This window comes from Fusarium sambucinum, chromosome II (genome assembly GCF_050947815.1).
Source record: "Fusarium sambucinum isolate potato_lamoka chromosome II, whole genome shotgun sequence".
In the NCBI taxonomy this organism is placed as follows: Eukaryota; Fungi; Ascomycota; class Sordariomycetes; order Hypocreales; family Nectriaceae; genus Fusarium; species Fusarium sambucinum.
In genome coordinates, this window is record NC_139293.1 from 1,444,254 (window position 1) to 1,461,211 (window position 16,958).

The following is a 16,958-nucleotide window of genomic DNA, read 5'->3' on the forward strand; positions in this document are numbered from 1 at the left end:
ATTTCGTGATGTGTATAGGATACAATTTGCTTGTAGTTCATTCAACCTCAACCCCACACTCCACGGACACAAGGTAGGTTCACAACAAACAGCCCATATTGTCAACTACAGCCACTCAATTGGGTCCCCCTGGATCTGTCTGTACCTTGCTTCCTGGGCAGGAACTTTTCAAGGTACATAGATATCCCAATTGGGATAGCACCGTCAGTAGTGGAGAATTGACGCATCGAGTCCATCTTCATTTCAAGGAGAAATGGAATAAAAGAGAAGGCGTACAGGTGATGATGCTCGTGACGTCATTCTCCCGCAAATGGTCGACCTCATACCCGAGGGGAGCAGTATTAAGCTCTTCTTCCCTGCAGCTGTTTCTCCCTCTCCTTCTCATCAATTCATCTAATCCTTCGAAATAATCACTTCACCTCTTCAATAACAACCGTCAATATGATGTCTGCTCGATCCATGATGACTATGCGCTCTGCGCAGTCTAGCAAGATGATCCTTGGACGAGGATTCTTTACCACATCAACACGTCTCGGTCTCAAGGAGTCTTCAACTCGTAAGTTTCACCTCCCATAAAGGAAAACTCTTTCTTACACCACGTACAGAAACCGACGTCGACTACGAGAAGCACAAGCAGGACTCCCTCAAGAAGCAGAAGGAGGGCAGTGGCCACTGGAAGCCAGAGCTCGCTTCTGACAGTGAGGAAGCTGTCAAGGCTGACCGATCGCAAACCGATCCTGCGAAGGACATCAAGAACCTCCAGGAGCGAACCAAGAAGGCGGCCGAGGAGACTCACAAGGCCGGCACCAGCACACGGGATAACATGTAAAAAGGTGTTTGACTTATTGATTGATTAAATGAAATGAGCGGTTGACGGTTTGATCAATGGGTTGTTCTGGAGTTATAAGGTCCGGATGATAGACTGGCAACGTCTGAACAAAATAGTTTATTAATGAGACTTGTCTTAATGACAATCTTTCAATGCCATGACTTAACAATCCAACATTAGTGATTCCATACAATTGTGAATTCTAGTCAATAATTGCATCTCTATGAGGTTAATAAGGCATGGATCGATGTAGTTTATCTGTCTTGTGTGAACTTGTCTCTTGGCAATGCCGTCATCATACATTTTGTATTGGGAAATGATCACCTGTGTTTAAGGTATTCCAACCAGCTTCAATAGTATTGTTCACAACCTCCAACTCAACATTTTAACCACCAAAAAGACCGGACATAAAATCTATGGATATATCTCCATACCTTCTATTCAATTGAAGAAGGATCTTTTGCGTGAACAATTGACGCGTTAGTGATGCAATCAACACTCAACTAATACAGGGTAGCTCCAGTCGCAATGCCCCTCAAGCTAAGCTCCTCTTATCGATAACTCCAAATATTCGAGCTCCTCCAAATCATCAATATTTCGCCGGTCTCGGTCGATCGGTTTAAACCTCCGAAGCTCCCAATATCCCTCTTCCTCCTCCTCCGGGGTCTTGTCCAGTCTATTGATCACCCTTAAACCATCAAATCGAAAAAAAAGCTACCGACCACCTCGAAACAACATGTCCGCAGACCGGCCGTCCTTCCAATCTGCCCTCCTAGCAGGCGCCCTCGCCGGCACAACCGTCGATCTCTCCCTCTTCCCTCTCGACACCCTCAAGACCCGCCTTCAATCCTCAGCTGGATTCTTTCCTTCGGGAGGATTCAGCGGTATTTATCGTGGCATTGGCTCTGCGCTCGTTGGTTCTGCGCCTGGTGCTGCGTTCTTCTTCTGCACGTATGAAAGCGTGAAGGGCCTTTTGGCTGATAAGGATAATACCTCTGCGCCGGGATGGAAAGCTCCTGTTACGCATATGGCTGCTGCTAGCGCAGGCGAGATTGCTGCTTGCGCTGTGCGTGTGCCGACCGAGGTTGTCAAGCAGCGTGCTCAGGCGGGACAGCATGGTGGTTCCTCGGCTGCTGCGCTGCGAGCTATTCTGTCGAGGTACTCGAGCCATGGGTTCGTTCCTATGTGGCGCGAGCTCTACCGTGGTTGGGGAATTACAGTCTTTCGTGAGGTGCCCTTCACTGTGATCCAATTCCCGCTATGGGAGGCTATGAAATCCTGGGGACGTCGCCGTCGTGATGGTCGCGAGGTCACTGGTGCTGAAAGCGCTCTTTACGGAAGTATGGCCGGTGGATTTTCTGCGGCGCTTACTACGCCGCTTGACGTGCTCAAGACAAGAGTCATGTTGTCCAAAGAGAGAGTTTCTGTGTCGAGAATATTCAGCCAGATAATGCGCGAGGAGGGTAGTAAGGCATTCTTCGCTGGCCTGGCACCGCGAGTGACATGGATTTCTATAGGAGGCGCGATCTTCTTGGGAAGTTACCAATGGGCTATCAACACGATGAACGGAGTTGCATAGATAATATGGATAACAAAAGTGAAACAAAATTGGTGGGCATTGTATGATATCAAGCATGAGCAAGGCGTCAAGAGATGGGCGGTCCAAAAGAGATAAAGGCTTAATTTCTCGCTAATGGTATATGTGCCTTGGTGGCATCTAACCTATGTACAAATCTATACACGGTAAAGGGACTCGCTAGAGACAAAAGTCTACCTTTTGGTATATAAAAAGGAGTGCATGAAACATGGAAAGGTAGGACGGAGTGTCTTCGCGTTCGATATGCAATAGTGCAGGGTGCCTTGAATCAGACAGCTTGAGGTTGAAGCTGAGAAGGACCCTGGCCATTAGTAGTTGCCTCTTCCGTACCAGTGGCCTCTTGGGTTTCCTCAGACTCAACTGGCTTAGGCTCCGGAGGAGGAGGGAATGGCCGGATTTCCTTTTTGCCGTTGGCCTTGTAATGAAGGACGATATCGTTACCTCCCTTCCAGAGGTGAGTACGGAGAGTGGCCAGGGTTGTCACAGGAGATAGCAGCTTAACAAGGGTCAGCAAACATAATGCCATAGAAAGAGTGAAAAAGGGGGCGCTTACCTGGTCGTTGCAGTATAGTTCTAGATACTCTTCTGGCCTCATAGGGTTCTCCTCGGGCTCCTCAAGCGGGGGCTCGATACGTTCAGCAACGTAGGAGAGGATCTTTCTGACTCGCAACATGCGATTTGCGTTGAGCCTGTTATTTCCATCTGCCGAAGCAATGGCCGGGAGGCTGTCATCCACTGGATACAAGACGAATGAGACCTTGACCGGCTCCTTGAAAGGGAGAATGTTCTGAAGCAAAACATCACCAAGCCACATGGGCGCCTTCTGCTCAATAAGGTCTGCATCCTTACCAACATCCTCAACAGTGCCTTGGTATAAGTTGGCACTGCCACCCGAAGTCTCCTCCTGGATCACGACTTTGGTTCCGGGCGGCAGTTTTAGAACAGGTGTATCGCTGGGCAGACTGGGAACCACTCGGGTCTCGACTGGTTTGTCAGGGTTCTCGGTCAGTTGTCTATCGTACTCCTGATGGATCTTTTGAATGACACCAAAGAAGCTGTCATCAACCTCCTTTTCCTTCTCATGGACAGACGATGACTCAGACTCTTCAGCCTTTTCCTCGACAATAGCAGGCTTCTCCGTCGTGGCTTGAGAAGCTGACCGTGAGAGCTTCTTAGTACCAAATGTCATGCGGAACTTCTTCTTGCCAAATGGGGTGCTTGGTGATTTTGCGTTGTCGGCCTTGTCCTTTTCCTTCTCCTTCTCTTTCTCTTTGTCACCATCTATAGACTTTTTCGAATCTGCGTTATCCTGTGTAGGTGTTGATACCATACTAGCTGCCTTGACTGCTGACTCAAGAAGTTGCAGGGGGCTTGTAAAGTAGTCCTCTCTCTCTGTTGAAGGACGGCTGACATGCGACGTCCTCTTCTCTATAGGAGTCATTGGGCTCGTTGCAGCGTTTTCGGGTACATCAGGTAAGCTGTTGGGACCTGACATGATACTAGGGCCAGGTGTCGCCAAACCAATGCCCAATCCTGGAGTATTGGGGTAGAGATTGGGTTTCGGGGTGACTTGGTCTGCGTTATCCCAGTCTGGAATGGCGGACTTTGGTAATGATATCGACAATGGGGGAGCACCGGCAGCTCCTTCGGAGGTAACTTGTCTGGTTTCGATACCCTCGTTGAGCTTCTGACGATGCGCCTCATCTCTTCTGATTTCTTCATCGATGAGATCGGCAAAGAGATACCGAAGGATCCATTTTCCAAGACTGACTGCGAAGGAATTAGTTAAACTCATTACATGTGGTATCGTGCTTACTCCTCTGGTCTTCTCGAAACTCGACGGGTTCTGGCAATTCGAGCTCGTCTGCATATACTTCAGCGTCGAAACAGTTGAAGGGCTCCAGTACAACAGTGAGGTTTCCTGAACTGAGATCAATAGAACACCATGGAGCTACAGCTTCAACGGTGTTGACGAGATGTTCTACATCCTCTAAATGTTGTTTACCGAAGCTCTTTATAGGTTTGCACTGCCAAAGTTAGCTATGTTCACCATAACATGACAAAACAACGGACCTTGATCAAATCCCATAACAACACATCGCCAGCAGTGTCCGACGTCAACACACGCCTCCTATCGTTGAGTAGCCTATGCTTGAGCAATCCAAATTGACCTTCAATCGTCTCTTCGGCCACTGCATGAATTGGTTTAATATCGGACTCTCCTGAATCGATGATAGCTTCTGATCCTTTGCGTGTCGCAGCATCTGTGATGGTGGTGGAGTCGGGGTCCAGCCCAGAGCGTGCAGGGAAGGAGGCAGCTGCAGAAACGCGCAAGATAGACTCAGCGGGGATTTCTTTCTTAGCAGTTCCGTTAACAGCTGGAGGAGAAGATTCGCGAGGTCTATTGGAGGCGTTTGATGTAGCTCTATGGTGTCGAACTGACTCGGGGAGCTTGATATTGGTATCGGTATCAACATCCTCCCATCGGTTAATCGAGGACCTGTTGGTTGCAGTCCAGATATGACCTCCGGCGGCAACAACCTTGCCCACTCCAATGTGCTCATGTGCAACAGCAAGACTGAGACCATCGTCCATGTCTTCCAGGCTGCCCCGCACATCTGTCTTAGCTACCAAACCGGAGCGATCAGAGCTGTAGAAAACACCGAGTGTCGGGTCGTCCGAGAAGAGCGACCAGACACTCTCATCGTGCATTGTAAATGTGTACATGCAGCGACCGTTCTTGATACTCCACATCTTGACTGTCTTGTCGGCACTGGCACTAAGAATTGTGTCACCAGCATCATCAATAAGAATGGCGCGAATATTGTCAACATGACCAACAAGTTTAGAGACCTTGTCGCCTGTTCGAGGATCATATAAGCGCACCGTTTTTTCTGGACCACCACTCGCCATGATGTTGCGCCCGACACGCAGGGCATATACAGAACCCTTCTCAGCAATTTCCTCGCCTTGAACGTCGATCTCGAGTGTTTTACCGGCGCCATTGAGATCCCACAGGCAGATCTTACGGTCGAGGCCGCCCGAAGCGACCCAGTTTGCGCCCATATCCGGGGGCGGGGTTGTAACACATTTGACATAATCGGCATGCTCGCCTATCGTCTCGACGCGGGTATTATCCTCTTCGGAATGTGGTCGCCAGACTTTCACTGTAAGGTCGGATGAGCCAGAGACGAGGGCTGTGTTATTCTGCGCAAGGGCAATGTCGTTGATCCAATGCATGTGGGCATGGGTTTGAGCGCGGAATTTGGTCGTGGACTTGGGCTTCTTGTCTTCGGGGGTCGAATCGGTAACGTCGCTACGGTTTTTGAGATCGAGATTCAAGTCCCAAGCGCATACAATGCCGTCTCGTCCACCTGAGTATCTATGGCGAGATGTGTTAGTGCTGGATAGATAAACATCACAAGGGCTGATACGAGGGAGCTTGCTTACAGAATTGCATTATCATTATCAACGGCGAGGCCATTCACACCTAGACGATGGCCACCTTCGGAGGATTTGGCATTTTCGAGAACTATTATAGCATTAGCAGCTTATTCAGAAGTTCCAGAAGGCGAATTGATATTTCATATTACCATAGCTGATTCTTTGGCGCGCCTTCTTAGCCATGGTGTAATGTGAGAGAGTAAATGTCCAAGGTCAAGTCAAGCATGCGCCGCTGACGGGAAGAGACGTAGCACAAACGACGGCAAGGCACAGGAAACGGTGACCTCGGGAAGACAAAAGTAGGCTGTTTGTTGGGATTGACAGGTACGGGTACGGCTCAGTGTCTCTACGTGATGTTGTGCGTGCTGAGGCAGTGATAGCGAAAGTTGGTAGGTCCTGTCGGGGTTCGGGTAAGTGGTGATGATTGCAGAATGCGGGATGGGGAAGCATGGAAAGTGGAGGGCCCGACCACTACTGGCTACCCGCTGTGCTGGGTTAATTAGTGGGCTGGGGTAGAAGAAACTGGCTACTAGAATAGGTACCAAATTGAATAAGTTTAGGCAGGGCACAGAAATCAATAGCTTACGGTATAAAGCGACCATACTAACTACTTCGTCGCTCGTGCTAATAATGTCAAGTTGGGTGAGGTGCAGTGAGCGATGGAACTGAACTGGTGGATGGCTGCAGCTTGACTGCCTACCAAGGTAACTATGGAGGCGTTCACAGATCCTCTCCAGGGGTTCAATCCTAGGTATTCCCAGCCTCTACTTTGAGGCCCGTTGGACAGTTGGACCGCTAGCTGGAAGGATTGGAAGCCCTGGTCTGGTCAAAGAGGAGAAAAAGTCTCGTGAGCTCTGAACTTGGAAGCTGGAGAAGACCTAGGAAAACAAACCCCTGGACCCCTGTCAATCAATCACATCACATCCAAATACCCGGCCTTCTAACCCGTCAAACAGCGGGGTTGGGGGGTTAGCTAAATGTCCAATTACGCATTTGACCCGAGCCCAGGGCAACTCTTAATTGATATTCATCCAATCCAATTGAGTCGCATTTCAAGCCCAGACGCCAGTTCCTTTCCCCTCACCAACGAACTGCTTTCTTTATTTACTCGTGGTTGTCGATCAGTTGACTTCTTTTACAAGCAGTTCCTGTCACATCATCATATGTCTCAGATCTTGTGCAGATTGTCATCTACCCATATCCAAATACATGAAAGAGACTGGTTTGATTCCAGACAAGAAACAATTCTTAACATAACAATGCGAGTGAATTGGAATCATTTGACTCATAACTAATAAATTGAGAAGCCGGTAAACTCCAGTTAACTCGTTGCTACAGAAAAAGCCCTCCCTCCATACTCCGTATTCCCAAATTCAAACCCGTGTTACTCCGACCAAATCGAATCATTATTCCCTTTACCCTCCCTTCTTGTTCCCTTGTAGACTATTCTCTCACTGGCAAACGCAGCATCCGACTGAGCACCACCGCGAAGACCTGAATCGGCTGGGCTTGTTTTCACACTGAGAGCAGTCGTCGTCGACCTTTGTGATATCTTCCTTTCTCCCAGCACAGTCCTCTCGGTAACATCTTGTGTTGCCGCGCAAGACGCGATGTCCACAACGATGCTCGATTGATGTTTTGGTGCACATTGTGACTGGTAGTAGTGGTTTTGAGTTTGAGAGTGTCGATAAAGCTCGTAGAGATTGGTTTGGTTGGACGCCGATGGATGGATGGAATCGCCAGTCGGGCACAATGCTATGAAGCTTTGCCTTCTTTTTTTGAGTTTTGAAGGGATAAAATGGACCAAAAGGACAGTTACTGATTTGATGCGCGGGGATTATTGAAAGTTGTTGGTGGTGGTGGTACGTCTCTCGGCTCTATGCCTGGTTCAAGCTGGATGTACTGCAAGTTGCTCGATCAGCCTTTTATTAAAAGGTGTAGGATATAACGTCTTTTGACAGTAAAAATGAGGACAATGTAAAAGTAAAGTTTTCCAAACAAATAGAAAGAATCAATTGACCTCTATAGGCCAAAAAGGGCATGACGCGGACTAAGGCCCCAACGGGAAGAAGGGAGTGAAGCTCGTGACGCGGCTTCGGCCAATGGCTGTACTCAGGGTGTGGTAGATGTTGCACTTGGGAAGCATGCCGAGACCTCCGGTTTGAATACGAGCTGTGTTTTTACTGAGACGATTCTAGGCTAAATCATATGAGGAAGTTGAGGCTGTGGTCTGAAACTCGATTTGGGCAGTCGCTCGATTTCTCCAAGTGGCTCGATGAGTGTTGGTCGATCAAACCATGTTGAACTTCGCATCAAGTCACAGATTCGGCTAAAACGCATCAGACACTGTCGATCTCTCAAATCAATGGACAGACGGGTACCTGCACTTCAATAAAACTGCCAACCTTATTTGTGTCTGCAGGTATCGATTTAATGCCAATCAGTCATCCCTGGCGACAGGTTGGTCGCTGATGGGGAACCTCTAGTAATGCAGGTGAAAGGAACGACCAAAAAGTGGAAATGAGGGAAGGGCATAGTTACTAATAACACTCTTAGGGTCAACCAGAACTTTATAGTTAGACATAACTCACCCTCAATAAATGATAGGTGGCAAATGTTTCACACGAAATTAGACACTTGAACGAAGCAATTGAAACGAAAAGGTCTGTCTATGATCCTGCCGTAGCTGGGTACATTCATTACATTTTGCAAAACCTAACGCCGTGCTTGAAGCCTTCCATTTACACCGACAGCCAATTTCACTGCACACCACATTTTACCTTTCCCATTAGGTGCTTAGGCCATTTACCTGGTAAACTTGTTACCCTGGTTTTGTCGTGGCTGGCTGCCGTATGCCCTACGGCCCTGCTGCTTCTTGTCTCTGCTCATGCTGGCGCCGAGAGTGATATCAACACGAGGAGGCACCGAGAAACCGAAGCTCTTGGCGACCTTGGTAAGATCCAACTTGTTAATGTCAAAGACGCTGCGCAGCGAGTGCGAAGCGTAGGCGTGCAGGTAGCTGCGGTAACCGTCCTTGGCGCTCTTGTTCAGGTAGTAGTTCTGGGTGATGAGCTTCTCAAGTTGAGACTGAACGTTGGTGATCTTATTGGCGGGGAATTCAAACTCGGTGACGGGGACACGAGCGGCCTTGAGATGCGACAAGAATCCGACCTCGTTGGGCTGAAGGAACATGAGGGATCGGCCCTTGTTGTTGCTGCCTCGAGCGGTTCGACCAACACGGTGAATGTAGTCACGAGGGTCATCCGGAGGGTCGAACTGGACAATCCAGTCAACAGAAGGAATCTATGATAAGTTAGTAAAGTTTTTATGCAGTAATTCGGGTATAACACGTACATCAAGACCACGAGCGGCAACATCAGTGCAGATCAGGGTACCTTGCTTAGCGTTACAGAATTCGAAGAAGGTGTTGGTTCGCTTCTGCTGCTTCTGCTTGCCGTGGAGGTCAAGGACAGGAAGGTCGATGTAGTTGAGGAGTTCGGCATGGTATTTCACACAAGCGCAACTACTGAAGAAGACAATGATCTTCTTCTTGAGGTTGCGCTTGAGGAAAGAGAAGAGTAGAAGGAATCGCTTGTCGGCATCGCAAAGAACGTAGCCCTGCTCGAGACCCTCTACGGTACTGTACTGCTTCTCCTCGTCAACGTTGATGTATAGGGGACCAGGCCGCAGCGAGATACGAGCAAGATCCTCGACCTTGGTTGTTTGAGTGGCGGAGAAGAGCATAGTCTGTCGGTCCTCCTTGGGAAGGACCTTGATGATCTGTCGCATTTCATCTTCGAAACCAATCTCGAGGATTCGGTCGGCCTCGTCAATAACCAGAGACTTGAGGTTCTTGAAAACGAAGGGTGTGTTTTGAAGATGATCGAGGAGTCGACCAGGGGTGGCGATAAGCAGGTTAACACCCTTGGCGAGCTTTTCGGCCTCAGCGCGACGGTTTGCGCCTCCGATGACGATACCGTATGTTTGAGAGTGGTGTGCCATGAGCTCGCGGGCAACGCCAAAGATCTGTAGGGCCAACTCGCGTGTGGGAGAAACAACAATGACACCAGTACCGTTGCGAGGCTTGAAGCGCAGAGAGCTCAACATCTCGATAACAGGAATCAAAAAGGCCAAAGTCTTTCCGGAACCAGTCTTGGCAGCACCGAGAACATCGCGACCAGCCAGAGAAGGGGGAATACCTCTCCTCTGGATCTCAGTCATCTTGGTGAACTTCATCTCCTTGATGGCCTTCATGGTCTTTTCGGAAAGGTTGAGCTCCTCGAATGATTGCGCCTCAGCACCAGCAACCGGGGGTAATGTGAGCTTTCCACCGTCAGGCAGATCTGTGTTGTCCTCGGCCTTGTCCTCTTCCTCCTCCTCATCTTCAGACTTTGAGGCCTCGGCGTCCTCATCGGCTTCGTCGCTCTCGTCCTCGACCTCATTCAGAGCCTCTTCCTCGTCGGAAGAATCGACTTCGGGCTCATCGCGGGGCTCGGGTTCGGCGCGCTTGGCTTTCTTTGACTTTTTGTCGGAAATAGAAGAAGACTTCTTTCCTTTTGAAGGCTTGACACCATTGGCGTCCTTAAACTTGCGCTTCTTGCTGCCGGCGAAATCCATTTTGTTTTGCGCTTGAGGTAGGTATCCTGAATAACCCATCGTCTTAGCAGCGTCTCGAATCGAGAACTTTTTTTCAGCGATAAGAAAAAGTCTTGGACGATAACGGTGACTGGTTTTTCCGTGCCCGACCCGACTTGGCTTAGCTGTCGACTTTGTAGTAGAAATTCCCCGCAGTGGAGCAGCGGCAAATGTTGCTGTAAGCTTGCTATTAGAGGACTAGTCTAATGTATGTCTATCTCCCAAAAGAGCTCATCAAATTTGTAGTATTTTGCGTTGAATTGATCGAGATGCAGGTAGGTACAGAGTGTGGTTTATAACTTTAAAATATTGCTCTCTTATGATAGGTAATGTAAACTAAGACAAGTCTGACTCACAACAGACAAAAAGACTTAGCCCTTCTATTAGGTTCACACAAAACTTAGTGAGCTTATGGGGAAAACTGCAGGTCGAGATCAGGCACAAAATTCGATAAATTCCAGCATAAAGTTTTGCATCGCAAATGGAGACTGAAATATTCGCTCAGGGTTTTCTGTGATGTACTTAGTGGAGGATTGTCACTCAAGTTCCCAATGTGGCTTAGCCTTTAGTCACGCTACACTGCAGGTACTGTAGGCACTGTACCTTCGCGCTCGGGTCGTCTTTCATTTCTATGAACCTCCACTGATTCTTCCAAATCAGATTCCTCCCTCCTCAATCTCATCTTCGCTTTCGAGACATTACCCCTTTCGTGGCTAGAGACTCTGTATCTCACTACCGTCGCGAGCGCATCAGCCTTCTTACGCGACCCGAGACATTTATTGGCGATCTGTCAATATCCTTTCTTTCTTCATCTGTATTGACCTTGTCATCGCAAATTCTTGATTTCCATTTGGACCTCGAAACTTGACCGGCAGATCCGTCGAGTCATCGCAAAGCCTACGTCAGAAAAGCTTAACTTATCCGTCGCCTTTGGTACAAATTGCCATCTCGTGGCTAATCTAGACTTTGTTTTTTCTTGAATCATCAAGTCCACCATTTTCTGGTATACCCCCACGGCAAAAGCTAGTTTCTGTTGTAACCCACTGGCAACATGACGGACTCTCGCCCTGATATCCAGAGCATTCTGGCTGCGCTCGGTAAGTTCAAAGAACTAACAGATTTCAGGCCATTCGCGCTTACTGACTTGTCTATAGCATCCCAGCGGCCCCCGACAGGAACACCTACCCAAACACCACCTGGCGCCCCCAGTCAGGCATACCCTCCCCCGCCCGCGTCTACGCAGCCCGCGGCTGCATACCAGCAACCGCCTATGAACCCCGGCGGGTATGGCGCACCTGGCTACAATGGCCTTCCTGCACCATCTTCTAGTGGAAACCTCGACTTGAGCTCGATTCGGCCTGTTAACTCAGGCACATTGAGTATTACTGATGCGATCGCTCAAGCCAAGGCTTACGCCGCTGAGAAGGGAGTTACATCTTACGACCGCCCCTTGGTTTATGCCTCCGAAAACCGAGGACCCGATCGAGGATACAACCGCTCACGATCGCGATCCCCTGCTCGCGATGAGTTTCGTGATGGTGTGAACCCCTACAGAGATGAACGACGCGGCGGTGACCGTGGCGCACATAGTCGAGGCTATGACCGGGATCGTTCTTACTCGCCCGGTCCTCGTGGCCGCAACTTCTCCCCCCGAGAAGGAAACGGACGGGAGAGGTCCCCATTGAGAGGGGGAGATGATAATTCCGAAACTATTCAAATTGAGTCGAGCCTCGTAGGCCTCATTATTGGCAGACAAGGAGAGAATCTCCGTCGCATAGAGGCAGACTCTAACTGCCGTGTCCAATTTTTGGCCCCGACTGATGGTGGACCGGGTCCTTATAGACAGTGCAAAATCTCTGGGCCAAGACATCGCCGCGGTGAAGTGAAGGATGCGATCAACCGTATCATAGAGGATAGCGGCATGGGCGCCCTGAACCGCCCTGAGAAGCCTCGTGACCCTAACAAGGGCGGAGCAACCGCTCTACGTGAAGGAGAAGACCACATGCAAATTATGGTCCCTGATAGGACAGTTGGTTTGATTATTGGACGCGGTGGAGAAACTATTCGTGACCTTCAAGAGCGCTCCGGCTGTCACATCAATATTGTTGGTGAATCCAAAAGCGTGAATGGATTACGACCTGTCAACCTCATTGGCACCCGCGAGGCTGCTGCCCGTGCCAAGGATTTCATTATGGAAATCGTCGACAGTGATAGTCGAGGCGATGCGCCCCCGCCTGTCAAGAAACTTGGTGGCGGAGGATCCGCACCTCCTGCTCGCCATGATGGCCCTCAGCAAAGGGATATGGGCGGTTCGAGTGGCCCTGACAAGATCAACGACGCTGTCTATGTGCCCTCGGATGCGGTAGGTATGATCATTGGCAAAGGCGGCGAGACGATCCGTGAGATGCAGAACACTACGGGGTGTAAGATTAATGTCGCCCAATCCTCTGGACCTGGTGAGACTCAGAGGGAGATTGCCTTGATCGGCTCTCGCGATAGCATCGCCCGAGCCAAGCAGGCCATCGATGAAAAGGTGGATGCAGTGGTAAGTTCTGTTCTATCATGATGCCCTTTATCCAGCACCTAATATTTATAGCGACAGAAAGGAAGTGGCCCACGAGGCGGCGGCGGTGGCCGTGGACACCAGGATCTTGACAGGCCCAGCTACTCTCAACAGCAAACACCCAGTGCTCCTACTAACCAGCCTCCTCAACAGGCTCCAGCCGACGGATCGGATCCATATGCCCAGTGTAAGTTTCTGATGAAGTCCCTTTGGTCTCGACCGACACTAACTGAAATAGACGGTGGCTACCAAAACTACGTTGCGTTGTGGTACCAGTCTTTGGTATTCCAGCAGCAGCAAGGTGGTCAAGGTGCCCCCCCTGCCGGCGCTCCTGCACCAGGGGCATAGTGATGTCTCTTGTCTGCTCGCGCGTGCTTGGGTGACCTTGATCGAGCTCTTCTTCGCAATTGCCGCGGAGTGAGGTCACCATCCGTGGTTCGATTGACACCATGCCAATGCCTTTGACACTATTGACACCTCATGGCCTGTTGATACGACCCACGACTGTACATCATACGTTTTCGTTTCCTTTTTCCTTGAGAACTACTTGGACTCAACTTCTTTGATGACGTATATCATTTGACTCGACTGTCTTTGACGACATTAATACTGGGATGCATAGCAAGTGCAACGTCCATGACCGTACTGCTTCGCCATCATCCGATCTTATCTAGGCGCTATCTCGACTCGGTGCTGAATGCTTCTCGAACACAATCTGCGGGCCTCGTACTTGTTGGCTTTCTCACAATCATGGTGCTTGTGGTTTGACGGCTCACGACTAACGCAGTGATGACATGTGCGATCTTTGATGCCTGCTCATCCATGGGTCTGACGTTCATCCTGAAACCTGCAACCTGTCGTGATGCGGTTGAGTTGTGAATTGGTCACTTGAATCTCTTGAAAGTCACCTCTCGGCCCGAACTAGACAGTAGTGTCTTGCTGGACGTGAGCCCGATCGTACTTATACTCTTTTCCAGCCAGACCTGTACGTTCTTGGATGAAATCGATTGTGTCGTGCAAGTGGTTTCATTGTATCTGCATGTGTGTTGCGTGCCATGCCCATGGCCGTCTACGTTGGCGGGTTACGCTTTCATCTACGATTTCTTTGAGTCTGGCTTCAACTCCGGACTGTTTCTCATCATTGCATGCATGACATGAGGAGAAGGGAATGTATCTTCTTGGGACGGGGGATTGGAGAAATGGAGTTGGGGGTTTAGTTGCATTGTATTACCACCGTAACATATTGTTAGCCTTTTACAGCCGTGGGATTCCACGAGTTTTTAATAATGTGCCCTCTTATTTGAAGTGAACTACATGAAAGAAACGTATTTAGAAACGATGATTCGGCAGGCATCCCGCCAATGGTCGTCTTCTAAACCCGAGATCAGAGTGTTGGCCATATGATAGTCCTGCTGCACAATCCATTGAAAGTCAGTAGTAGGTAGGAGTCATGATGATAGCACGAACAAGATCGCACTGAAAGCCCGGGATTGTCTTCAGTCTCTTCCATGAGAGTTGAAAGATTCCCCTTGGTTTTTCCCGAGGTAGGGGCGTTCCGTATTGATGCTGCATGCAACTTCCCCCACCGTCATCAAGATAGAAAAGTACTGATGGAAGGTGACACCTGATATGGCGGTGCAATATTTAGATAGTGTGCTGCCAGTGTGTGTTGTTGGATCAAAGAGTTACTAGACCATAACTCGAATCGTCCTCGTTTGTCAACAGGAGTTTCTCATATATCGATAACTTTATCTCTGGCCTGACTTCATTGATGATTACCTGCCTACCTCTAAGGCAGAGTAGAAAATTCGATATCTACCAAGTTACGCCAGAGTGCCTCCGTTTCCCTGCCTTATGTGCTTGCCCATCTACTAAGATAGAATAAATATCCTAAGAGATGATCTAAGAAATGATCAAATTGCCCACATATTTCGTCTCTTATGGTATTTGAGTGGATGCTTGCCTTAGTACATAATGAGGCATGAAGTTATCGAGATCGAGGCAGGAGCCCTTTCCCTCAATGTCATTCTTTCCTTGTTCAAAACCGAGTGCCTTCTCTTCATCCATGGCCGCCTGGATTTCATTCATTCATTCATTCTTTCTTTCTTTCTCACAACGTACCCGTAACATATCAACACCAACACTCTTTTTTGACATTATCAGAATCATCACGCTCGTGTTTATCGCCTTCATCATGTCTCGTCGATCGCCTGGACAGCAGCCACTTGCCTGGTACCGGGACTCATATCAAGATGTCGAACTACAACCCCGTCCCGATTCCGAAGCAGACGAAGAGAGAATATACGAGCTCGAATACAAGACACACCGAGTCACGCGCTTCCAATTCTGTCGCTGCGACGTATGCAATAGCGTCCTGGAGACAACACGTACCCGCGAATAGGATTCCGAAGAAGATTGCTTCGTCTCAGATAAACGTTGCTACGACTGCACGTTCAGACTCTCATGGCAACTAGCAACACTTGATAACAAGTCTCTACAAGAAGTACACACTAGAACGTACGACAACTACGATGCGAAGCTGAAGAAAAGTGCGAAGCTGAGGAAAAGAAAACTGGCTACGGGCCTTCGACATTACTTCCGACTGGATTCACTCGCCATCCGTATTAACTCTCGCCTTGTTTTGCCGGTGACTGCGACTGCTCTACGCCGTATACAATACCTGCAAACCGCGAGAAGAAGGACGCACGAACCGCAAATAGCTACTGGCCTCGTGGGAATTGACCCGTTGACGATCCCAGACACCGGGCCGCCAAGCATCGATAATGGGGGGCATTGGGCTGGCGCACAATCATTTCTCCGGATATTTTAAAGATGGTCACATGACCATCCAGAAGCCAGCGCAGAATTCTGGCGACGATGAGGAGGAGGAGGGGGATGATAATGAGGAGGAGGGGGATGATAATGAGGAGGAGGGGGATGATAATGAGGAGGAGGGGGATGATAATGAGGAGGAAGGGGGGGGGGGATAATGATAAGGAGGAAGGGGGGGGATAAGGTGGTAATATAGTATTTAGGAAAAAGATTACTGCAGCAATAAAGCGTACTGATATTCCGTGAGCCTTAGGCTAGGATACGAAAGTAAATACTCACCTAAGAGTATTGTCTAAACAGCTAAGGGCACTGCCAACAGAGGCGGTTGGAAGAGCGGATTGTGGCACGCCTGCAGGCATCTGCGTCGTTGTAGAATCTATATCAGCAACAGGGATAAGGGTGTATGAGAAGCTGAGCAAGTTAACGACTGGCAGATTGGTCTTCGTAGTGATTTCTTGTTGTGCAGCAGTGCTTTTGTATTGCGTGAGAGTCGGGTTGGTTCTTTGGACTCTGCCTCCTTTGGCTCAGAGGCGAGGGAAAGAGTAAGTTACCTAGACTTTGGAAATAGTGAAAATCACCAAATGATCCAAACAACTTAGACTGGCTTACCGATTTCGTCTCTTATGCCTTGAGTGTCTGAAAAGCGTATCAGAGTACCAGAAATGTTATCTGCCAGAAATATAAGAGACCAAATTAGTAGGCCATTTTATGGTATTTAGACCATACTTGTTAGGCTACTTATTTTTATATCCTAAAGCTTAGAGGTCAATTCTTCTGCTGCCCACTAGGAGCGCTCAGTACTTAGGGTCCTGCTTGAGCATGCCTTGTCAATCTCGATGTCGACGGGCCATATTCTTCTGAAGCCTTCTAAAAGGAGCTAACCCGCCGGACAAGTCTTGAAGAGGCTCCTAATGATGGACCGCTAGTCCTCAGACGTCTGCTCTATAAGTTACTATTGCTTCAATAGCATTAGGCATGAGAGAGTTCCAGGTACGACGTAACCAGATATCAACAAGGTCTCTGGATGAAACCGACGGACTCTCAGCCCAAAGGATAAA

General features: G+C 49.0%; 6 protein-coding genes across 6 annotated transcripts; 4 read left to right on the forward strand and 2 right to left on the reverse strand.

The window, feature by feature from the left end:
* Positions 1 to 441: 441 nt before the first annotated feature.
* FSST1_007267 (uncharacterized protein) lies at positions 442 to 829 on the forward strand (the record flags this gene model as incomplete). The annotated part of the gene is made up of 2 exons (XM_083224034.1): positions 442 to 556; positions 606 to 829. The coding sequence occupies 2 exons, from the start codon at positions 442 to 444 to the stop codon at positions 827 to 829; spliced, it is 339 nt and encodes a 112-aa protein (XP_083083228.1).
* Positions 830 to 1,565: 736 nt separating this feature from the next.
* FSST1_007268 (mitochondrial carrier domain-containing protein) lies at positions 1,566 to 2,408 on the forward strand (the record flags this gene model as incomplete). The annotated part of the gene is made up of 1 exon (XM_083224035.1): positions 1,566 to 2,408. The coding sequence occupies one exon, from the start codon at positions 1,566 to 1,568 to the stop codon at positions 2,406 to 2,408; it is 843 nt and encodes a 280-aa protein (XP_083083229.1).
* A 286-nt stretch (positions 2,409 to 2,694) lies between these two features.
* Positions 2,695 to 6,053, reverse strand: FSST1_007269 (WD repeat WDR48 family protein; the record flags this gene model as incomplete). The annotated part of the gene is made up of 6 exons (XM_083224036.1): positions 2,695 to 2,922; positions 2,980 to 4,196; positions 4,243 to 4,453; positions 4,500 to 5,808; positions 5,877 to 5,958; positions 6,020 to 6,053. 6 exons carry the CDS (start codon positions 6,051 to 6,053, stop codon positions 2,695 to 2,697), a joined length of 3,081 nt encoding a protein of 1,026 aa, XP_083083230.1.
* Positions 6,054 to 8,675: 2,622 nt separating this feature from the next.
* On the reverse strand, positions 8,676 to 10,487 carry FSST1_007270 (ATP-dependent RNA helicase HAS1; the record flags this gene model as incomplete). The annotated part of the gene is made up of 2 exons (XM_083224037.1): positions 8,676 to 9,173; positions 9,225 to 10,487. The coding sequence occupies 2 exons, from the start codon at positions 10,485 to 10,487 to the stop codon at positions 8,676 to 8,678; spliced, it is 1,761 nt and encodes a 586-aa protein (XP_083083231.1).
* A 1,069-nt stretch (positions 10,488 to 11,556) lies between these two features.
* On the forward strand, positions 11,557 to 13,416 carry FSST1_007271 (KH domain-containing protein; the record flags this gene model as incomplete). The annotated part of the gene is made up of 4 exons (XM_083224038.1): positions 11,557 to 11,602; positions 11,660 to 13,050; positions 13,102 to 13,255; positions 13,307 to 13,416. 4 exons carry the CDS (start codon positions 11,557 to 11,559, stop codon positions 13,414 to 13,416), a joined length of 1,701 nt encoding a protein of 566 aa, XP_083083232.1.
* Positions 13,417 to 15,042: 1,626 nt separating this feature from the next.
* On the forward strand, positions 15,043 to 15,898 carry FSST1_007272 (uncharacterized protein; the record flags this gene model as incomplete). The annotated part of the gene is made up of 3 exons (XM_083224039.1): positions 15,043 to 15,185; positions 15,232 to 15,427; positions 15,470 to 15,898. The coding sequence occupies 3 exons, from the start codon at positions 15,043 to 15,045 to the stop codon at positions 15,896 to 15,898; spliced, it is 768 nt and encodes a 255-aa protein (XP_083083233.1).
* Between the last annotated feature and the right edge of the window lie 1,060 nt (positions 15,899 to 16,958).